Source organism: Nipponia nippon, unplaced genomic scaffold (genome assembly GCF_047370975.1).
Source record: "Nipponia nippon isolate SJK-2023a ecotype South Korea unplaced genomic scaffold, ASM4737097v1 scaffold_9, whole genome shotgun sequence".
In the NCBI taxonomy this organism is placed as follows: Eukaryota; Metazoa; Chordata; class Aves; order Pelecaniformes; family Threskiornithidae; genus Nipponia; species Nipponia nippon.
The window spans coordinates 17,197,918-17,215,204 of NW_028262413.1; the positions used below are offsets into that span (position 1 = coordinate 17,197,918).

Sequence of the window (17,287 nt, forward strand, 5' to 3'; positions counted from 1 at the left end):
GGGAGCTGCAAGCCTGGAGGGACCCCATTGGCCTTGGCGATGTCCCCACGGGACTCGGACCCCCCAGCCCCCCCAGGGTGTTGCCGAGCACCCCGACCCTCTTGGCTCAGACTGACAGCAGGGCTCCCTGCTGTAGGGCACCAGCCTGCCCACCCTGAGTGCTCCCTGCGGCTCTGGGGCAGACGCGGGAGCCTGGGCTGAATCCTCTGCTTTATTGTGCTCAATTAGTACAAGCCCCCCTGCGCCGCTGGTCTGCACCCGGGGTGCTGGGCACCACCTCCGTGCCCCCCCCATCTCACTCCCGGGCACCCCTCCTCCTGCCGGGTCCCCCATGTCCTGCCAGTGCCCGTCCTGCCCCTCTGAGGTCCTGCTCCTGCCCATGGCCCCCCAGGACCCAAGGGTGGCCCTGCTGCCCCATCCCCCCACGGTGCCATGCCTGGAGGGGGCACAGCCTGGCCTTGCTACCCCCCCGCTGGGGCAGGTTTACATTCATCTGTAACAGTCGTTAATAAATATTTCGGTGACCCTGCGGTGCTGGCAGCCGGCTGGGTCCCCCCACTGGTGCTGGAGCCGGTGGCACGGGCGGCCGGTGGCCCCTTGGTGGAGGGGGGGGCGGTCAGCCCAGCTGCCCTCCTGGCCCCGGAGCTGCAGCCCCCCGCCGCTGCCTGCGCCCAGCTCCGGTGCTGCCAGCGAGGCGGCCGAGGCCAGCGGGGGGCTTTGCCCCTGCCCGCAGCCCCGCTCCTAGGCAGAGCCCGGCACCCGGGGCCGGCCCCAGGGTCACCAGGGGGATGCGCTGCGGGGGCCCCGCTCAGCCCGCGGCCTCTCATGGGTGCGCCGACGGCGGGCTTTGCGTGGTTCCTCACCCTGCCCGCGGCCGGGGGGTCTGGCGTAGGCGCGGGGTGGTGGCGGGGGTCTCCCCCGGCTCCAGAGCCGCTGGCAGACCCTGTCCGCAGCCCCCAGTGGTGGGTGCTCCACCAGCTGGAGGAAGTCCTGGTACCAGACCTTGCGGCCTGGGGGCCCGGCGGCGAGCTGGGGATCACCGGCAGGGGCCATGCCCGCCGCCTGCCGGGCGCCGATCACCTCCAGGGAGAGCCGCAGCAGGGGCTGGGTGAAGCCATGCTCGGTGGCATGGCAGAAGTAGAGGCCGGCATCGGAGCGCTGCACGCTGCGCAGCAGGACACCCCGCTCCATCCACACCACCCGCTCGTCCATCTGCACCTGTGGCACCCACGGGGACAGGTCGTTAGCTTGGCACGGCACTGCATGGTGGCACTGCATGGTGGCCACCGCTGGTGGCACCTGGCCAGGGAAAGCCTACCTCTCGCTGGGGGTCATCCGGGGTGCGCTGGTACGTCCACAGGACACGAGCTTGCAGGGATTTGGGGACACACTCCAGGAAGGCAGTGCTGCCCTCCACCCCATAGAGCTGCTTCTGGGGCACGCTGCCCCGCCGGGGGTCTAGGAGGGACATGGCCCAGCTGTCAGCACCCCACCCCGGCAGGGCTGACCCCCCCGGTTGGGTCCTGGCTCACCTTCGGAGCAGAGCACGTTGGGGTCACCGTTGCGGACGTCCTGCCGGCGGAAACGCCTGCGGGAAGGTGGCGGAGGAGCAGGGGCTGTGGCAGCACAACCTGCACCCCTCACCGTGGCCTCGGGGCAGGCTGGCTGCCCCAGCACTGCACCCTGGCACGTTACCTACCTTTTGGTGTTGGGCACGTAGCGGGTGCAGGCGGTGCCATCCCAGGCGCAGTAGGGGTCCCGGGCCAGGCAGCACTCGGCACAGGCTTTGCCATAGGCACCACAGCGGTGCAGGGGCAGCTGGGCCAGCGCCACGGCCGAGCCAGCGTAGAGCTGTTGCTGGGGAGGGGGGGGGGGCAGGAACAGAGTGGAGCTGAGCACCCTGGCACTGCAGCATAGGGCCAGGCAGAGCCAGGGTGGGACATGGGGACCCACCCGGGGTCCCCCCTTACCCGCTTGGAGGAGAGCTGCAGGCTGGTGATGGGGGAGGCATCCTGCAGGCAGAATGCAAGCAGGAGTTAGGGTGTGCGGGGGGACCCAGGCATCCAGGCTGCCGGCTCCCATGTCCCGGCAGCTGGCGTGCCCCAGCAAGACCTGGAGCACAGGCAGCACAAGGGGGTGCCGGGGAGGGGGGTCTGACTAGGGGACTGCAGAGCCCCCCTTCTCACCTGGAAGACCTGCAGCTCCTCCAGCAGCAGCGGCTCCATGCGGTGCCAGCTCTCTTTGGGCACCGAGACCACCTTCAGCACTGTGCCCATGTCTGCGGGCAGGGAGGGGTGAGGCCGGGGGTCCCAGCCCCGGTAGCCCCCAGCTCTCCCCCCCTGCCGCAGGCCCAGAGTCACCACGTGCCTGTGCCGATGAAGAGGACGTCATAGTGGCCATCAGCAGCAGTGACGCGGTCCACCGCGATGCGGGTGAAGGTGTAGGGCACGGTGGCTTGGAGGAAGAGGGGGCGCTGGCCATGGGGCAGCACTGGGTTGTACATCAGTGGGTGGTGCCGGGCAAACTGGATCACCTCATCTGGGAAGTCCTTGGTGGACCCGAAGGTGCCGAAGGTTTTGCTGGGGCACTGCGGGGAGGCAGCGCTGCCTGAGCGGGGTCTCGCTCCCCATGGCCCCCACCCCAGGTACCAGCATCCCACCAGTGGCACCAGCCAGGATTGCCCCTGTGCCACGTACCATGCCCGGGCGGGGGTACGGCACGCGCCCCTGGTACGACACCCACTGGTAGTTGGGACCCTCCTTGTGCGCAAAGGGGCCCAGGAAAGCCCGGCGGATGTCGGCCATGGTGTAGACACAGACGGCCGAGCCCTGGAAAACGGAGCTGGCGGGAGAGAGAGGAGGCGATGTGAGGGGCAAGGGGGACACTGTCGGGGCACAGGGTAGGCACTGGGGAGGGAGCTCGACCTGGAGGTGGAGAAGACGGCATAGACCAGGGGGTTGCGCTTGTCCCTTGTCTGCAGCAGGAAGACGTCCCCTGCAAGCCGGGAGGGTGTCAGTGCCGCCCTAATGTGCCAGGGCCACCCATGGGCACCCTGGGGGGCCACCCCCACCCCCCCCACTCACGGAGCTCATCGAAGTGGGTGTCCGCCCCGTCGGGTCCTGGCACGGCGCAAATGAGCCGAGCCTTCAGGAAGGTCGTCCACTTGTTCACCAGGCTGCGCTGCCCGCCCACATCATTCTGCCAGGAGAGGGAGGGTACCGACATCAACAGTGGCAGGTGGCACCCACGGGCACCCCTGGCCCCCAGCCCACCCACCCACGGATGCTCTCACCCGGCAGATCTGGCCAATGCGGGCAAAGCTGGTCTTGCCCAGCCCCTGCTGCCGCTCCACCGCCGTCTCACGGAAGAAGAAGTAGATCTTGTCATCATCGGGGTCCTCGCTCTCCGGCACCCAGAAAACGGCCACAAATTTGGGCTCTGGGGACAGAGAGGTGCTGCCTCCAGTGCCCTCGCTAGCTCTGCTCCCCAGGGACCCTGGGGCACCCACTGGGGTCCCAGGAGGGTGCAGACCCCCCCCGCCCAGCTGCAGGGCAGAGGCAGAGCGAGGGTGGGACCCCACCGGGCACTGGGGGTCTGCAGGGGGCATAGGGACCCCCCAAATCACCCTCCGCAGGCAGCGGAGGACGGGGTGTGGCTGAGCCTGGAGGACTTATTGCCCCAATGCCTCCAGGCAGCAGTGATGCTGCGCTGGGGTGCCAGCGGTCCCGCTGCCGCCCCGCTGCCCTCCTGCTCCCCGGCACTGACCATTGAGCCAGCGGGAGTCGTGCTGCTCGGTGCGGACGGAGGGACGCCGGCCCAGGCTGCGGAAGATGGTAAAGTCACGGCCCATCAGATCGGTGGCCACCCCGGAGTACAGCTCCTCGCCTGGAAGGCACCGAGGGAAGCGTTACAGAGGACCTCCCCGCACCCCCCTGCCGCACTGCCCCCGGGTGCCGGGCTTGGCTCTCCCTTACCCACAAGGACGGAGGCGGCTGCGTGCCGGGGGTCGTATGGGCTCTTCCCCTTGCCGTCCTCGGCACGCTGGGGATCCAGCTTGAAGACGGGCTCCTGGAGGGGGGTAAGGACGGGAGGCGGGCGGGCGGCAGCAGCCGGGGGCCATGGCAGTGCTGGGGGGGGGCTCACCTCCACATGCTGGCCGGCCTCCACGAAGGCGCAGACGGGGTGGAAGGCACCAGTGCCACAGGCGTACAGGTGGGTCTGGTTGTAGGGGTGTAGGATCTTCACGAAGTTCATGCACTCGGCCTGGGGGTGGAGGGCATGGGGAGGCGGCGCTGGGGTGGCCCCCCGGTAGCCCCCTGGCACCCCCTGGCACCCCTTGGCACTCACGGTGATGTCCTTGCCAGCCCAGTTGCACTCCTCCCTCCACTCCACCGGTGCTGGCCAGTAGATCTGCAGGGGGAGAGGGGGATGCTCACAGCCCTGGGGTGTACATGGGGCTGCCCAGCTGGCGTGTCCGTCTGTCCCCTGTTACCTTCCTGTCCCGCTGGCTGATGTCGTCCAGGGCCAGGGAGAGGACGTGGTTCTGGGCACCAGCGAAGAGGCGGCCACGCTCCTCGTCCAGCAGCAGGGCCTCGTAGCAGCACGAGCGCTCCAGCGCGAAGAGGCGCAGCCCGTGGCGAGCCCGCAGCTCTGCCGGGACCCGCCGGCACTGCTCAGCCCGGCACCGCCACGGCACTCGGCGCTGCCCGGCAGACTCCCCTGCCCCAGACACACGCCCCAGGGGGACCTGGGTCTGGCCAAGGCCCCTCACCGTGCCATCCCCTCCCCCAAACCTGTCGCACTCGCTTGACCAGGTTCACCAACCCCGTGCCAGCCCAGCACCCATCCCCACACCACCCAGCACTTTCCTGTGTTGGCCCGGCACCCATCCCTACACCACCCTGCACCCATCCCCGTGCCGTCCCGGCACCCACCCCTGCACCGCCCACCCTGGTGGCAGGCAGTGGGGGAGCAGGGGCCATTCCCTGCCCGGTGGAGCTAATCCCACCGCGGCGGGAACAAACAGCCCTTTGTCAGGCTGGGAGAAGAGCGCTCGCCAGGACCCGCCGCCGGACAAAGACCCCTGCGCCGCGCCGGAGCCCACAGGGTGGCCAGCCAGGACACAGCATCAGCTCCCCGCCTGACACGGTGTCCCTGCCAGGCATGGCACAGCCAGGACTGGGGAGTGCCGGCCATGGTGCACCGCAGGGGGATAGGCACCTGAACCGGCACATGCCAGGGGCCGGGAGCGAAGGCCCAAGCGCAGGCATGGCCCTGAGGGCAGGCAGGTGGCCCTGGGGGTCTGGCATCAAAGGAGGAACTCATCAGCCCAGGCCAATGCCTGGCAGCCCGTGGGGAGGGCAGCACTGGTGCCCGTGAGGTGGCAGCGCAGGGGTTTCACACACCTCCCGCCATGCCGCCCCCTGCTCCCCCTAAGATGCTCCCGTCCCCCGTGACAATGCTGGGTGCTGACACGGCACCAGTGCACCCGTGCCCGACCCCGCATCCCCCCACCCTGCCTGTGTCCCACGCTCACCGGGGAAAGCCAGCTTGAGGCGGGGGGTGGCGGCAGGCGGGGGGCGGCCGGCAGCGGCGGCAGGGCCGCGCAGCAGGAGCAGGAGCAGGAGCAGTGTGCGGCTCATGGCCGGGGCCTGGCTGTCAGCCCCGCGGCTGGGGCAGAGAAGAAAGACCTCAGCTCAGGTTACAGCCCCCTCCCCGCAGCCCCCAGACCACGATCCCTCCCCAGCACTGCGATGGGATCCGGAGAGCCCCAGGCATCGGCATAGGGCAACCCCGGCACGGCACGAGGGGATCTCCCCACTGGGCTTGACCCAGTGATCACTTGGAGGACATGGGCCAGCCACGTCCCTCCCCAGTTTTTAAGCCCCCGTTAATCTGACCCTGAACCAAACAGGCCCCAGGAGCAGCCCTCCTGCTCCTGCCCGAGGGGAAACTGAGGCAGCCTGGCCAAGCAGCACCCAGCCCTCCCCATGCCTTCCTGAGCCCGGCCGGCAGGAGGGCACTGGGCTCTACCCATTCCTGCCCACAAGCACAGAGCTGTCCTGTGGGGATGGGGCGAGCACCGGGGTGGTGCCAGCTGGACAGGGCACCCTGGACAGGCAGCGGACTCCCGAGCACCAGGCAAGCTGGCCATGGTGGGAGCCACAGGGTCCCGTGCCTCAGTTTCCCCCACTGCTACAACCCCTGCTGTTTGGCCCCCGGCCCTTCTCGTACCACCCTGCGAACAGGAGCTGGGTTTGGGGGGGCTCTGGCCAAGCAGGTGCCCAGATCCCCCTGAGGGGCCCACACCAGTGTGCCCACCACCATCATGGGTGCCCACCACAGGGTAGGGGAAGAGCTCCTCTGGCTCCAGCGCCGGCACGCTCTCCCCCAGGGAGCGGGAGGTGATGGTTATCGTGAGCATCGTGCCAACACGCAGCTCCCCGCCTCGCCCGCCGGCCACACCGTGGCAGGCAGCAGGCAGCCAGGACGTGCCAGCCGGCACCTCCCTGCGCCGCGTGTGAAGCACAAGCCTGGCCATGCCGGTCATTGGCCCCCGGCACAGCCGACGGGTTTCACCCGTGCTGCAGCCACCGGGGCCTCACCGGGACACTGGTGATGACTGAAGCCCCACTGCGACACTGGCGCTCATTGCAACCACCCCAGGTTTTGCCACCCCGCTCAGGCACAGCGTGAGCCAGGCCGCGGTGGGTGCCGGGCCAGGGGAGCACACGTGCGTGGCAGTGCCCGGCACAGATCTGGGCACGTCTGCCTGCTGTCCAGCACCGCCGGCCAGGGCTTGCCCTGGGCTCCTGTGGGCAGGGGCAGCCCCCTCCCGGGCTGGCAGGGTAGGGAGCGGGTCCCGGGCAGGCAGCAGGCAGCGAGGAGCAGGTAGCGAGGAGCAGGCAGCGGGCAAGGGCCCTGGCCGGGCACAGTGCCGTGGGGCTGGGTGCCCGGTGGCCTGGCGTGAGGGCGGCGGGCGCTAATTGCATTTCCAGAGGCACCGGGGCGAGGCTCCCGCGGCTGCCGGCGAGCGAGGGCCGCGGCGGGGGCACCGGCGTCCTCCCGCCTGCGCGGCACCTGCCAGCGCCAGCCGAGGGGCCAGGGCAGGCCCCGGGCACGGAGCCCCGCGCCGGCTGCCCCGGGGACAGGTTGGGGGGGGCGGGCAGCAGCGGCAGCACTGGAGACCCCCGGTGCCAGCACCGGCAGATCCAGTCCCCGAGACCCCCGGTGCCAACCCCCCCGAGGCCCCCGGTGCCATCCCGGGCAGACCCAGCCCCCCCCCCCCCAGCCCCCCGGTGCCAGCCCGGGCAGACCCAGCCCCCCGGTGCCAGCCGGCACACGGCCCCCGCTACCAGCCCGGGCAGACCCCCGACGGCAGCGCAGAGACCCCGGCCCGGGCCACCCCCCTCCCCGTACCGGCCCCGGGAGCCCCCCCGGCCCCGGCAGCCCCCGCACCCTGCCCGGCCCCCGGCACCCACCTGGGTCCCGGCTCGGCTCGGCCCGGCCCGGCCCCGCCCTCCGCGTCCGCCGGGAGGGAGCGGGGCGGCCCCGGCGGGGCGGGGCGGGGCGGGGCGGGCGGCGGGCACACACGCCTGCACACGCACGCTCGTGTGCAAGGAGAGGCGCACACGTGCGGACAGGGGCACGTGCAAACAGCCAGGCAGCCTCACACCCGTGCAAACACACTCACGGACACTTGCACGTTTGCACACGCGCGTGTGCAAACACACACCGACGCACTCACACGCGTGTGCAAACACACACACGCAAAAGCACCCAGGCACACTCAGACACGTGCAAACGCACCCACTCACACTCACATGCAAGCACAAGCGTGCAAAGTCAGCCGGGCACACTCACCACCCCCCCCATGCTGCTACCCTGCCTGGCCCACGGTGACACCCGCGGTGACACCCGCCACACTCATGGCAGAGCTGAGCACGCCACGCTCGGCACACGAGTGGCTCGGCACACGAGTGGCCGGGCCACCTCGTCCCTGGGGTGGGCAGCTGCCAGCCAGGTGCTGCCTGCCCGGGCGTGGGGTGCCAGGAGCAGTGCCGGGGTGTGCTGGGGCCACGCCGGGGGGCACCAGGGGCCGTGCCGGGGGCGGCGGGGGGCAGGTTCCGCACCCCGCTCAGCTGCAGCCCAGATGTCTGGCCCGGGCCCAGCCCGGAGCAAACAAAATTCCTCTGCTGCCTCCCATTTTCCAGCCACCGCTGCCAAGAATAGCAAGTGCCGAGCGGTGCCGGCAGCGGGGCCACGCGCGCCTCGGCGGGCAGGGCTCCGGGTGGGGGGGACACAGGAGCTGCCCCGGGGGCCATCCCCTGCCTTCTCCCCCCCCGCACCCCTGGCTGTCCCTCCCTGCGGGTGCAGGAGTCCAAGCAGGCAGGTCCAGCATGAGTGGGGAGGTAGAAGGTGCAAGCAGGCAGCGGGTGCCAGCAGGCAGCGGGTGCAGGTGGGCCGGCCATGAGCGCAGGCAGGCCGGCAGCAGGTGCAGGCAGGCCGGCAGCGGGTGCAGGCAGGCCGGCAGCAGGCACAGGCTGGCAGCAGGTGCCGGCAGCCCAGCAGCGGGTGCAGGCAGGTCAGGTGCAGGTGCAGGTAGACAGCTGGCGCAGGCAGGCAGCGGGTTCAGCAGGCAGTGGGAGACGTGCAGGCCAGCAGCAGGCAGGAGGAGCCGTGCCAGGCAGGGTGCCCGGGCAATGCCCTTCCGTCTCGCTGCCGGTAACCCTCCTGCTGCTGGCCCGGGTGCACTGGTGTGCCAGCAGACTGGCGGCACCCTCTGCCCCGGCGCCGCCGCCCATTCCCCTCCCAGTCATGCCGCGGCACCAAGTGCCAGCCCAGCGTCACACGTGGTGAGGAGGACGGGGACAGCGAGGGGACGGGTGGCAGGGGAGCCACTGGCACTGATACAGCAGGGGTTGATCTGCTGCAAGACTTTGCCCAGGCGCTGCGGCAGGGCTTTGGGCTTGGTGGTCCCCCCCCACCCTCCCCGCCTGCTGTACCAACCCTGCACAATGGGCACCTTCCTTTGCTGTGCCAGCACTGTGCCTCAGTTTCCCTCCACCCAGCTGGGACCTTTCCACCCGGCGCTGCTTCCGGCACGCATGGCGAGGTGGCTGGGTGGAATCACCGTCACCCCAGCCCCGGAGCCCTGTGGGGACCTCATCAGCAGTGGCTCTGCCTGGAGAAACCATCAGGCATCAGAAGGGCCGGGCTTCCATCCCGGAAAAAATGGCGCGGGAGGGATGCGCCACGTCACCCGCTGGCCACCCCTTCCCGCCCTGCCGGGTTTCCTGGCAAGCGCCGAAGCCACCGGGCACTGGTGTGGTGACAGTCCTCAGCTGGGATGGGCATTGCCACCGGCATCCCACCCTCATCCCTGTGCTCCCTGCCAGCCCCATGGAGGGCGGCGCGGTGGGGTGCCGGTGGCCTGGCTCCCCGCCAGCACGGGGGTGTCACCGCCGGCAGCGCAAGCAGGTGCCGGCACCTTCGCTCTTTGATCCCTTCCCTGCCGCTGGCAGATCCGTGCCTGGGGATCACTGCCTCGGCCAAATCTCCCCCAGCGGTTCCGGCTCTGGCAAACATCTGTAGCTCCACCGGCAGCGCCCAAGCCCCCAGCGGTCTGTGGTAGGAAACAGCTCCTCTCCACCTCCGCAGGGCTCTCGGGGGCGGCACGGCAGCAGGCAGCAGCCAACGGCTCCTGCACCTCCTGTGCTGGCAGGCGAGCCGGCACAGCACGGGATGTATCCGTGCCATTGGATGAGTGACCAGGACCAGTGGCTGCTGGAAAGCCCGCACAGAGGGAGACAGGCCAGGATGGGTATCCGCTACCCACTGGGATGGGGACAAATCCTGCACCCCAAGTGGGAGCAGTACCTCATTGGGAGAGCCCTGGCGATGCTGTGGGGGCCTGTGAGGTGACGCAGGGTGAGGCGGCTGCAGGGTGGCACCCTGTCTCCCTGGGGGCTGGGGATCATCCCTCTGCCCCAGTGGAGCCATCATGGCCAGGGCTGGCCAAAAACCCAGGGGGACAAGGTGAGCTGCATCGTGCCAACTGGTGCTGTAGGTGTCCCTGTGCCACCTGGGCTTGGCACAGCCACAGCCAAGAGATGTGCTTGTGCAATGGGGTGGCCTTTGCCAGCACTCCTGGTGACACTGCCAGCTTGCCAGGGAGAGAAGAGGGAGCAGAGGGAGGAGAGGCATCCTCATCCCAGCCTGCACCCATGGCCCGGGCATGGGGTTACCCTCCTCGAGCTGGTACCCCCCAGGCCTGGCCACCCCAAAAAGCCCTCAGTGGTTTGTGATGGCACCAAAGACATGGCTTTAAGAGCTCCTTTGGGAGTCCTCCCGGCACGAGCCCCCTCGCTGGCTGCCCGCATGGCTCCTCCATCCCTGGCTAGGCTGGCTCCCCATCCCAAGTCCTGCTCCCCACTGCAGCCTGGGGCTTTTCCAGAGGGGAGAGGTGAGCCCTGCCGTACCATGAACACCGCGATCTCTCCCATCACCACTTTGATGGTCATGCCGGCGTCTCCTCACTGGCACACCTGGCTCAGCTGTGCACCAAGGCAGGGAAGTGGCTGCGTGTCCCCGTGGTGTGTCCCTGCATGGCCACAGGCTGGCATCAGGCCTCAGGTGGCCGCCACATGGCAGCCCATGGGGTGCCAAGCGTGCCGGTGTGAGGGCCTAGGCTGGTGGCAAGCAAACATGCCCAAGCCAGCTGCTTCCTCGTAGTGCAGTGTGGTGGCGATGTCCCCGGGGGGCAGCAGCTCAGGGCTCACACCCCGTCTATGGAGTCACCCCCCCGACCCTCCATCCACCCCCACCACCACAACATGATGGTGTGAGACCCCTGCAGCAGGGACCCATGTGGCCTCGGCACATTCCTGCCAGGATTAGGTACCGGCTCCCGGCAGCACCATGCCAGAGTAGCCCGGCTAATCCCTTTTTAATTGTCCCCACCCTGTGCCGGGCTGAGCCGGGCCACCCAGGGGATGTGGGGCACTGGGTGCATCCTGGTGCCTGAGCACATCTGGGGTGCCATCATCAGGTGTCCCTGCTTTGGGACCGAGCCGTGGGGTGCACGGTGAACCTTTGGGGCAGTGATGAAGAAGGAGGCAGCCATCCTCCTGGTGCAGCGCAATGGCTTTTTCGGAAAGGGAGGGATCCTGGGCTTCTAGGATCCCATGCTGCTGCCCTGGGGTGACCATCTGCCCTCAACTTTGTGGCCACCGGCAACCAGGCTCCAGGGCAGGCAGAGGGGCTGTGTCCTGTGCACTGAAAACCACTGAGCTTGAAGCTTCCCAAAAACATTCCAGTGGGGCAGAAGCCTCAGCAGAGCCATGGTGCATGGGACACGGCATGCAGGCTCTCTGCCACTGGCCCAGCCCTCTCCCCATCCCAGTGGCAGGGCAGGAATGATGCTAGCTGAGCCCCCCTGCCTGCTGCCCTGCCCCAGCCCCTCCGGCCCTGCTCTGTGCCACACCAAGTGGCGGCATCCAGCTCCTCCAGGCTTTAAAAATAGGCTGGTGTCCCTGCCACGGGGTCGGTAATTTTAGCCAGGGCGTGTCTCGCCAGGAAGCACGCGGGACCGTTCATCTGCTCCCGCTGGCCCGGCTGCATCTCCACTTGGGGCTGATGTCAGCCCCTCGCTGCCCACTTGCTCGTTCCTGCCCCGGGGCAGCACCTGGCAGTGCAGCCCGGCTGTGGCCACCTTGGGCGTGGGCGATGCCAGGCCGGACGGTGAGGGCAGGGGAGCAGGGACAGGGGTGCCCGGGTGCCCCCTGAGCCTGCCCGCTCCCCATCCAGGGCAGCTTGTCCCCAAAGCCAGCGGTACAGGGGAGCACAGCATCCCGCTGCCACGGCACCCAGCAGCACCCAGCCAGGCAGTGGCGGGGGGGGGGGGGGTGTCCTGGCACCCTGGCCTGCCCACCCTCCTCCTCTCACCCTGGCCCCCCAACACAACAGCCACTTCAGATCGCCTCCCACGGTGCTCCCGCAGAGCTGCGGTGGCTGGGAAGGCTGGGGGGCCGCCACCGAGCATAATGCGGCTATTGACGGGCAAGCCGGCGGCCCCAGCACAGCACAATAGGGCCTTGTCTGCCGGCCCAGCTCCCGCTCCTGCCCAGCCCGGTTGCCCGACGTCGGGCTCCCCTCTTCCCTGAATGGTTCAGAGCTCACCCAGGTGTCAGCCAGGGCAAGCCCTGCCCAGGGCCGAGCCGGCGAACGTGGTGGAGGAGCCAGGGGTGGGAGGGCACAGGGTAAACCCCCCTTTCCCATAAACCAGCGCCCTGGGGAAGGGGCATCACTTGGGAAGCCCCCCAGTGAGGCTGTGCTGGCCCTGACTGCCTCGGCTGGGACAGGGCTCAGGGGTCCCCACTCAGCCACAGGGTGATGGGGACAAGGAGACGGCATGTGCCCGGCATTGCCCCGCTTCCTTCTCAGGACCGCGTCCGTGCCCGCCGGCACCCAGAACCCACCCAGGGGAGACCAGGACCCGGCATCCCCCCGGGGAGCTCCACTGCCCTGGCTCCCTGACCCCGCAGCCCCCCTCGGCGGGGCAGCCCGGTGCCCCGTGGCCGCCGTCTCACCTGCTACGGCGTGTGGGCTCTGCCGGAGCTCGCCTGCCTCCTTGCCCGGTGGGTGAGCCAGGGCTGTGGCTGCTGCCTGCTCTTTAAACCCCAAATCGCCGGTGCCGGGCGCCAGTCCCGCCGGCGGCGGGGGCGGAGGGAGGGGACGCAAAGCCCCGGTCCCTGCTCCCGGGGCCGGCACCAACAAAAGGCGACTGTGTCCCGTGTCCTCCCCATGCACCCAGTGACCCGGCCGGCCGCTTGGGGACAGCCCCTCAGGACCCCGGGGCTCCCCAGGGTGCCGCCACCCCCTCCGCCTGCGTTGGGAAGGTGGGAGAGGTGCAGGCGAGCTCTGGGTCCCCGATCGCAGCCGTGGAGCATCCCGACGTCCCCAAGGATCCGTCCCTGCCTGCTTGGTCCTGTCCCTGCCTGGAGGGGTGCCAGGGTGAAGGCTCTGGTTGCCATCCCCCCGCTTCATCTGATCCTGCAAAGCCCGGCCCAGCGGGGCTGGAGGAGGAGGAAGGGGACACGGCTGCCACCACGGTGTCCGTGCCTGGGGGACTCACCCTGCGGGACCCCCAGAGCCCTGCCGGGGCCGCGGGGCCAGGTGGCTGCCTGCGAAGCATCCCTGTGGTCCGAAGGCCAGAAGCAGCCTGTGCCGCCTCATTAACGTGGGGTAAATGTGTAACGAGCTCTCGGCCGGGGCAAGGCGGTTAGAGCCGCATGGCTCCTCTCGCCCACCCGGCATGCCGGGAGCTGGGGATGCGGTGGCTTTATCCTGGCAGGAGCTGCGCAGCCGGGGCAGGAGGGAGAAGAAAGGTCTGTCTTGTGGCCGGACACACCAGGGTGACTTCAGCTGGATGGAGCGGAGTGGGCAGTGCACCAGGCTGGGATGGGAAAAAGCCCGTCCCCGGAGGAGGGTGGCTGACCCGCCACCCACGCCTGCCCCTGTCTCCAAAAGGGAGGCTCACGCTCAGCCCAGCTGCCCGCCAGCAAGGCGTGAGGGCAAGGGAGCCGGGCTCTGTGGTGCCCGCCAGCACGGGAGGCAACGGTCACCAATTTAATAAAAAAACAACACAGGAAATTCCATCTGAAGGCAAGAAAATGTTGGGTTTTTTTTCCTGCTGCAACGGTGGCCAGGCGCTGGCAGGGCTGTCCCAGAGGCCGTGGAGCCTCCAGCCATGGAAACAGGCAAACCCGGCTGGGCCCAGGCAGCCCGCGCCGGCTGAGCCGCTCCTGCCGTGGGGCGGGAGTGGGGGAGCCGGGGGCTCTGCCAGCACCAGCTGCACCGGTGAGGTGCCAGGCCCCAGCCTCCCTCCCTGGGAACTGTGCCCCGTGCGGGAGGAGAGGGCCTGGGGGCCGCAGAACCCGGGACGTTGCCCATGCAGAGCCGGGCTCTCGCCCGCGCGGCTGCAGGCCAGCACCTCCCGGAGCCGCGAGGCTGTGGATGCACAGCACGCGGTGCCGCGCCGCGGGGTGCCGCGCACAGCCATGGGGCACCGTGCGATGCTGAGCTCCGCCGGGGTCTTTCGGGGCTCCAGGGTGCGGGGGACCAGCGGGGAGGCGCTGGGCAGCAGGGCCACCCCTGCCCGCCGGAGAGGAGCCAGGGCTGCCCCACCGCGGGGCCGGCAGCTTGCCAGGGGGCCGGGGCCCCCCCAGGGCCCCTCTGCTGCCGCCCCCGAGGGGTCTGCCCCCACCGCCGGGAGGGAGGCCGGGGGCTGCCAGGCCCCTGCCCGCAGCTTTCCCGCCTGCCCTTCCCCGCAGGGATGGGCAGGAGCCGCCTCCCCTCCGCCCGCGTCCCGCTGCCGCCGGTGCAGGCCGGGGGAAGGCCGGGGCCAGGCCGTGCCGCCGGCTGCCGTCAGAGGGCGGTCGGGGCCCGCACGGCCGGGACGGGACGTGGCGGCGGCCGGGGAGGGCTGGGCCCACGGTGGCGGGGCGGGCACCCGCTGTGAGGCAGGCTGGCCGCGGCGTGGGGCAGCCCGGGCCTGGCGTGGGCAGCCCGGCGCTGCAGCCCGGTACTGCTGTGGGGCTGGCGCGGGCACTCCGGTGCCAGGGCTCTGCCCCTCTCCCAGCCGTGACCTGACCGAGGTGGCCGGGCAGGGCCATCACCGGCCACGGCGCAGGTGGCCCAGCCGTCCTCCCGCCTGGCAGCGGGGCCGGGGTGGGTGTGGGGTGCAGGCAGGCCCACACCACCACGGGATGGCGGCGGCGTCCCCGCGTGGGCAGCGTGCAGGGTCACCAGCACCGTGACTGTCGCTTCAGCCGGCGGGAACCGGGAGCAGCTGGCTGGCGGCGGCAGGGACGACGCTGGCCGGTCACAGCCACGGCACTGTGCTCACCTTGCCGGCGGCAGGGCGGGGAGCGGGCAGCGCTCTCGGCAGAGCTGGAGCAGCCACCTGTGCCCTGGCACCCACGCCCCATCCTCCCGGAGGACTGGCTGGGGCTGCAGGGCCAGGAGGGCGGCTGGAGGCCTGTGCCCTGCTGCCCGCAAGCGGGGTGGGGGTCCCGGGGGTGCCTCGGAGCAGGCGAGAGGGGCTTTGGGTGGTGTGGGGCACTGCTGGGGGGAACTGGGACTGGAGCCAGCCTCCGGCACCTTCCTGGCCTCCGGCAGGAGCGGGGCGCCCCTCTGATGGGGAGCTCTGGGAAGGGCGCCGAGGGGGGCGAATTTCCATGAAGCACCGTGCTCTGCCGATGGGGAAGGGTTTCAGGGAATCGGGCTGTGCGGGCAGCACGTGGGGTGGCTGGGCAGGGCCGGGGCACGTGCCCCTGGTGCATGCTGGCTGCCCGCCGCCAACCGACTGGCCCCGGCTGGCCCGCAGGCGCCAGGGACTGGCCCAGCCCCACGGCAAACAGCACTGAACTGGGCGAGCCGACCCCTGTACTGGGCAAGGAGGGACTGCCTCGCACCCGGGGCCAGTGGTCATAGGGCAGCCCCAGCTGTGCCTCGGCACTTTCCCTGCTGCGCTGGCCACCCCAGCACAGCCCCTCTTCCAGCGCGGTGGATGCTGCTGCCGGCTCCCGCTCCCTCCTCCCGGCTCAGCCCCCACAGCCCCCGGGCTCCTTCCCGGCTGTGGGGCAGGTGGGTCGGTACCATTAATCCCCCCGGCATCGCTGGGCAGGGTGGTGCCGCCAGCTCTCCTTGGTGGTAAGGGTCCCAGGGATGGGAGTGGCGGGGGCTGCCGGGTGCCTGGACTCGTGCCGGCGGTGGCAGGGGCCGGCTGGGCTGTTTTCCTCTCTGTTTGCTCGACCATGGGGACGGCCAGCCATGCGGATCAAGGCCGGTGTCCCCCAGGCAGCCAATTGTCGGCCAGCTTGGAGGGGAGGGAGAGGGGCAGCCGCCCCAGGGCTTTCCCAACCGTGGAGGGGGCCACCATGCCAGCGCTGCCCAGGCTGAAACAGTGCCAGGCTCAGCCCACCCAAGCGCAAGGCTGGGCGATGCCGGCAGGGACCTGGGGGGTGCCCGCCAGGACCCCGGCACCCAGTGCTCCCCGGCTGCCCCTTGGTTGGGGTGGCTGCCCCTAGCGTCCCACCGCTGCAGGAGCTCGGGGACCCCAGTGCTGGGTGACATGGCAGCCTCAGTCCTGAGCGCCGGCACGTCCTTTTGTGCTTCTCCTGCTGAATCCTTTTCCTTGGCGGGCCATGAAAGGGCCTTTATCCCCTCTCCTCCTCGTGGCTGGATCACACCCGGCAGGACCCTGTGCTGCCGTCTGGCCCCGGGACCGCCAGTCACCCAGCGAGGGTGGGGGCCCAGCACAGCCCTGCTGGTGCCTCCCACGGGGAGCCGGAGCAGACCGCGGCTTCACCGGGGCTGCACAAGCTGTGTCTGCTCCTGGGATGGCTCTGGACCGACTGCCGCCCCCCGGGGAGAGGAGGGACACGGCTGCGGCCACGTCTCTGTTTTTGGCCCGGTTATTTATATCTTTTAAACAAGGATGCTACAGTCATCTGGGCCGAAAGGCGTCCGCGGTCCTCCCCTGGTCCCTGCTCCCCAGCTCCCCAGCCATCTGCCGCCCCACCGCTCAGGCCCTGGGCAGCGCGCCTGGCCCCCCCCGGGGCTCCCCAGCCGGCTCCACGCTCGTGACAGCTTGCTGGGAAGCTCAGGTTTGAACGGGAGACCCCCTTCCCCAGGTGCTGCAGACCCCCCAGCGCTGCCCCACGTTTCCTTCTGCCGCCCCATGCTGGGGCCCTGCTCCTCCTCTGCTAAACATTAACCATGGCTCAGCCCTGGACCTGGCGTCTCAGCCCCCTGGCTGGGGGTCCAGATGGGTTTTGGGGTGTAGGGCAGCCCGGCCCAGCTGTTCTGAGCTGCCAGCATCACCTTGTGCCTCCTTGGAGGCTCTGGGAGCTGCCTGGTCTCCCTCCCCATCCCTGGAGAGCCTGAGTGGCTGCAGCGCAGGATACCGAGCTCCCCGTGGGATGGAGGACCCTGGGGCTCAGGGAGCTGATGGAGGACAGCTCGCAGCCTGGAGAGCCTCGGACCCTGTGCACGTGGGAGTGTCCCCTGCGGGCTGGCATGTCCCCTGGGTCCCCCTGCGAGCAAGGGTCCCCCAGCAGAGTGGGGCCCCAGCACCCCCTGAAGGATAGCTGCCGGAGCATCCCTCAAGTGGCTGGTACCCAGCGCCTCTTTGCCTGCTCAAGGGAAAATGCTGCTGGCCCCATGCCCAGCTTTCCAGGGGAATGTGGGGAGCAATGGACCCCAGCAACTGGGGACACTGGGG

At 70.0% G+C, this 17,287-nt stretch overlaps 1 protein-coding gene across 3 annotated transcripts; it reads right to left on the bottom strand.

Moving 5' to 3' along the window:
- Positions 1-226: 226 nt before the first annotated feature.
- SEMA3B (semaphorin 3B) lies at positions 227-13,251 on the bottom strand. Of its 3 annotated transcripts, none has more exons than XM_087743163.1 (18): positions 13,136-13,251; positions 5,537-5,670; positions 4,493-4,650; positions 4,348-4,410; positions 4,144-4,263; positions 3,975-4,068; positions 3,766-3,885; positions 3,293-3,438; positions 3,084-3,198; positions 2,925-2,994; positions 2,697-2,841; positions 2,368-2,587; positions 2,187-2,278; positions 1,971-2,012; positions 1,700-1,857; positions 1,533-1,588; positions 1,319-1,458; positions 227-1,218 (listed from the first exon to the last, which is right to left on the bottom strand). In XM_087743163.1, the coding sequence occupies exons 1-18, from the start codon at positions 13,234-13,236 to the stop codon at positions 778-780; spliced, it is 2,415 nt and encodes an 804-aa protein (XP_087599289.1). In that variant the 5' UTR covers positions 13,237-13,251; the 3' UTR covers positions 227-777. The 3 variants fall into 3 exon arrangements, with proteins under 3 accessions (XP_087599289.1, XP_087599290.1, XP_087599291.1); XM_087743164.1 differs by lacking the exon at positions 13,136-13,251 and adding an exon at positions 12,591-13,029; XM_087743165.1 differs by lacking the exon at positions 13,136-13,251 and adding an exon at positions 7,482-7,559.
- Between the last annotated feature and the right edge of the window lie 4,036 nt (positions 13,252-17,287).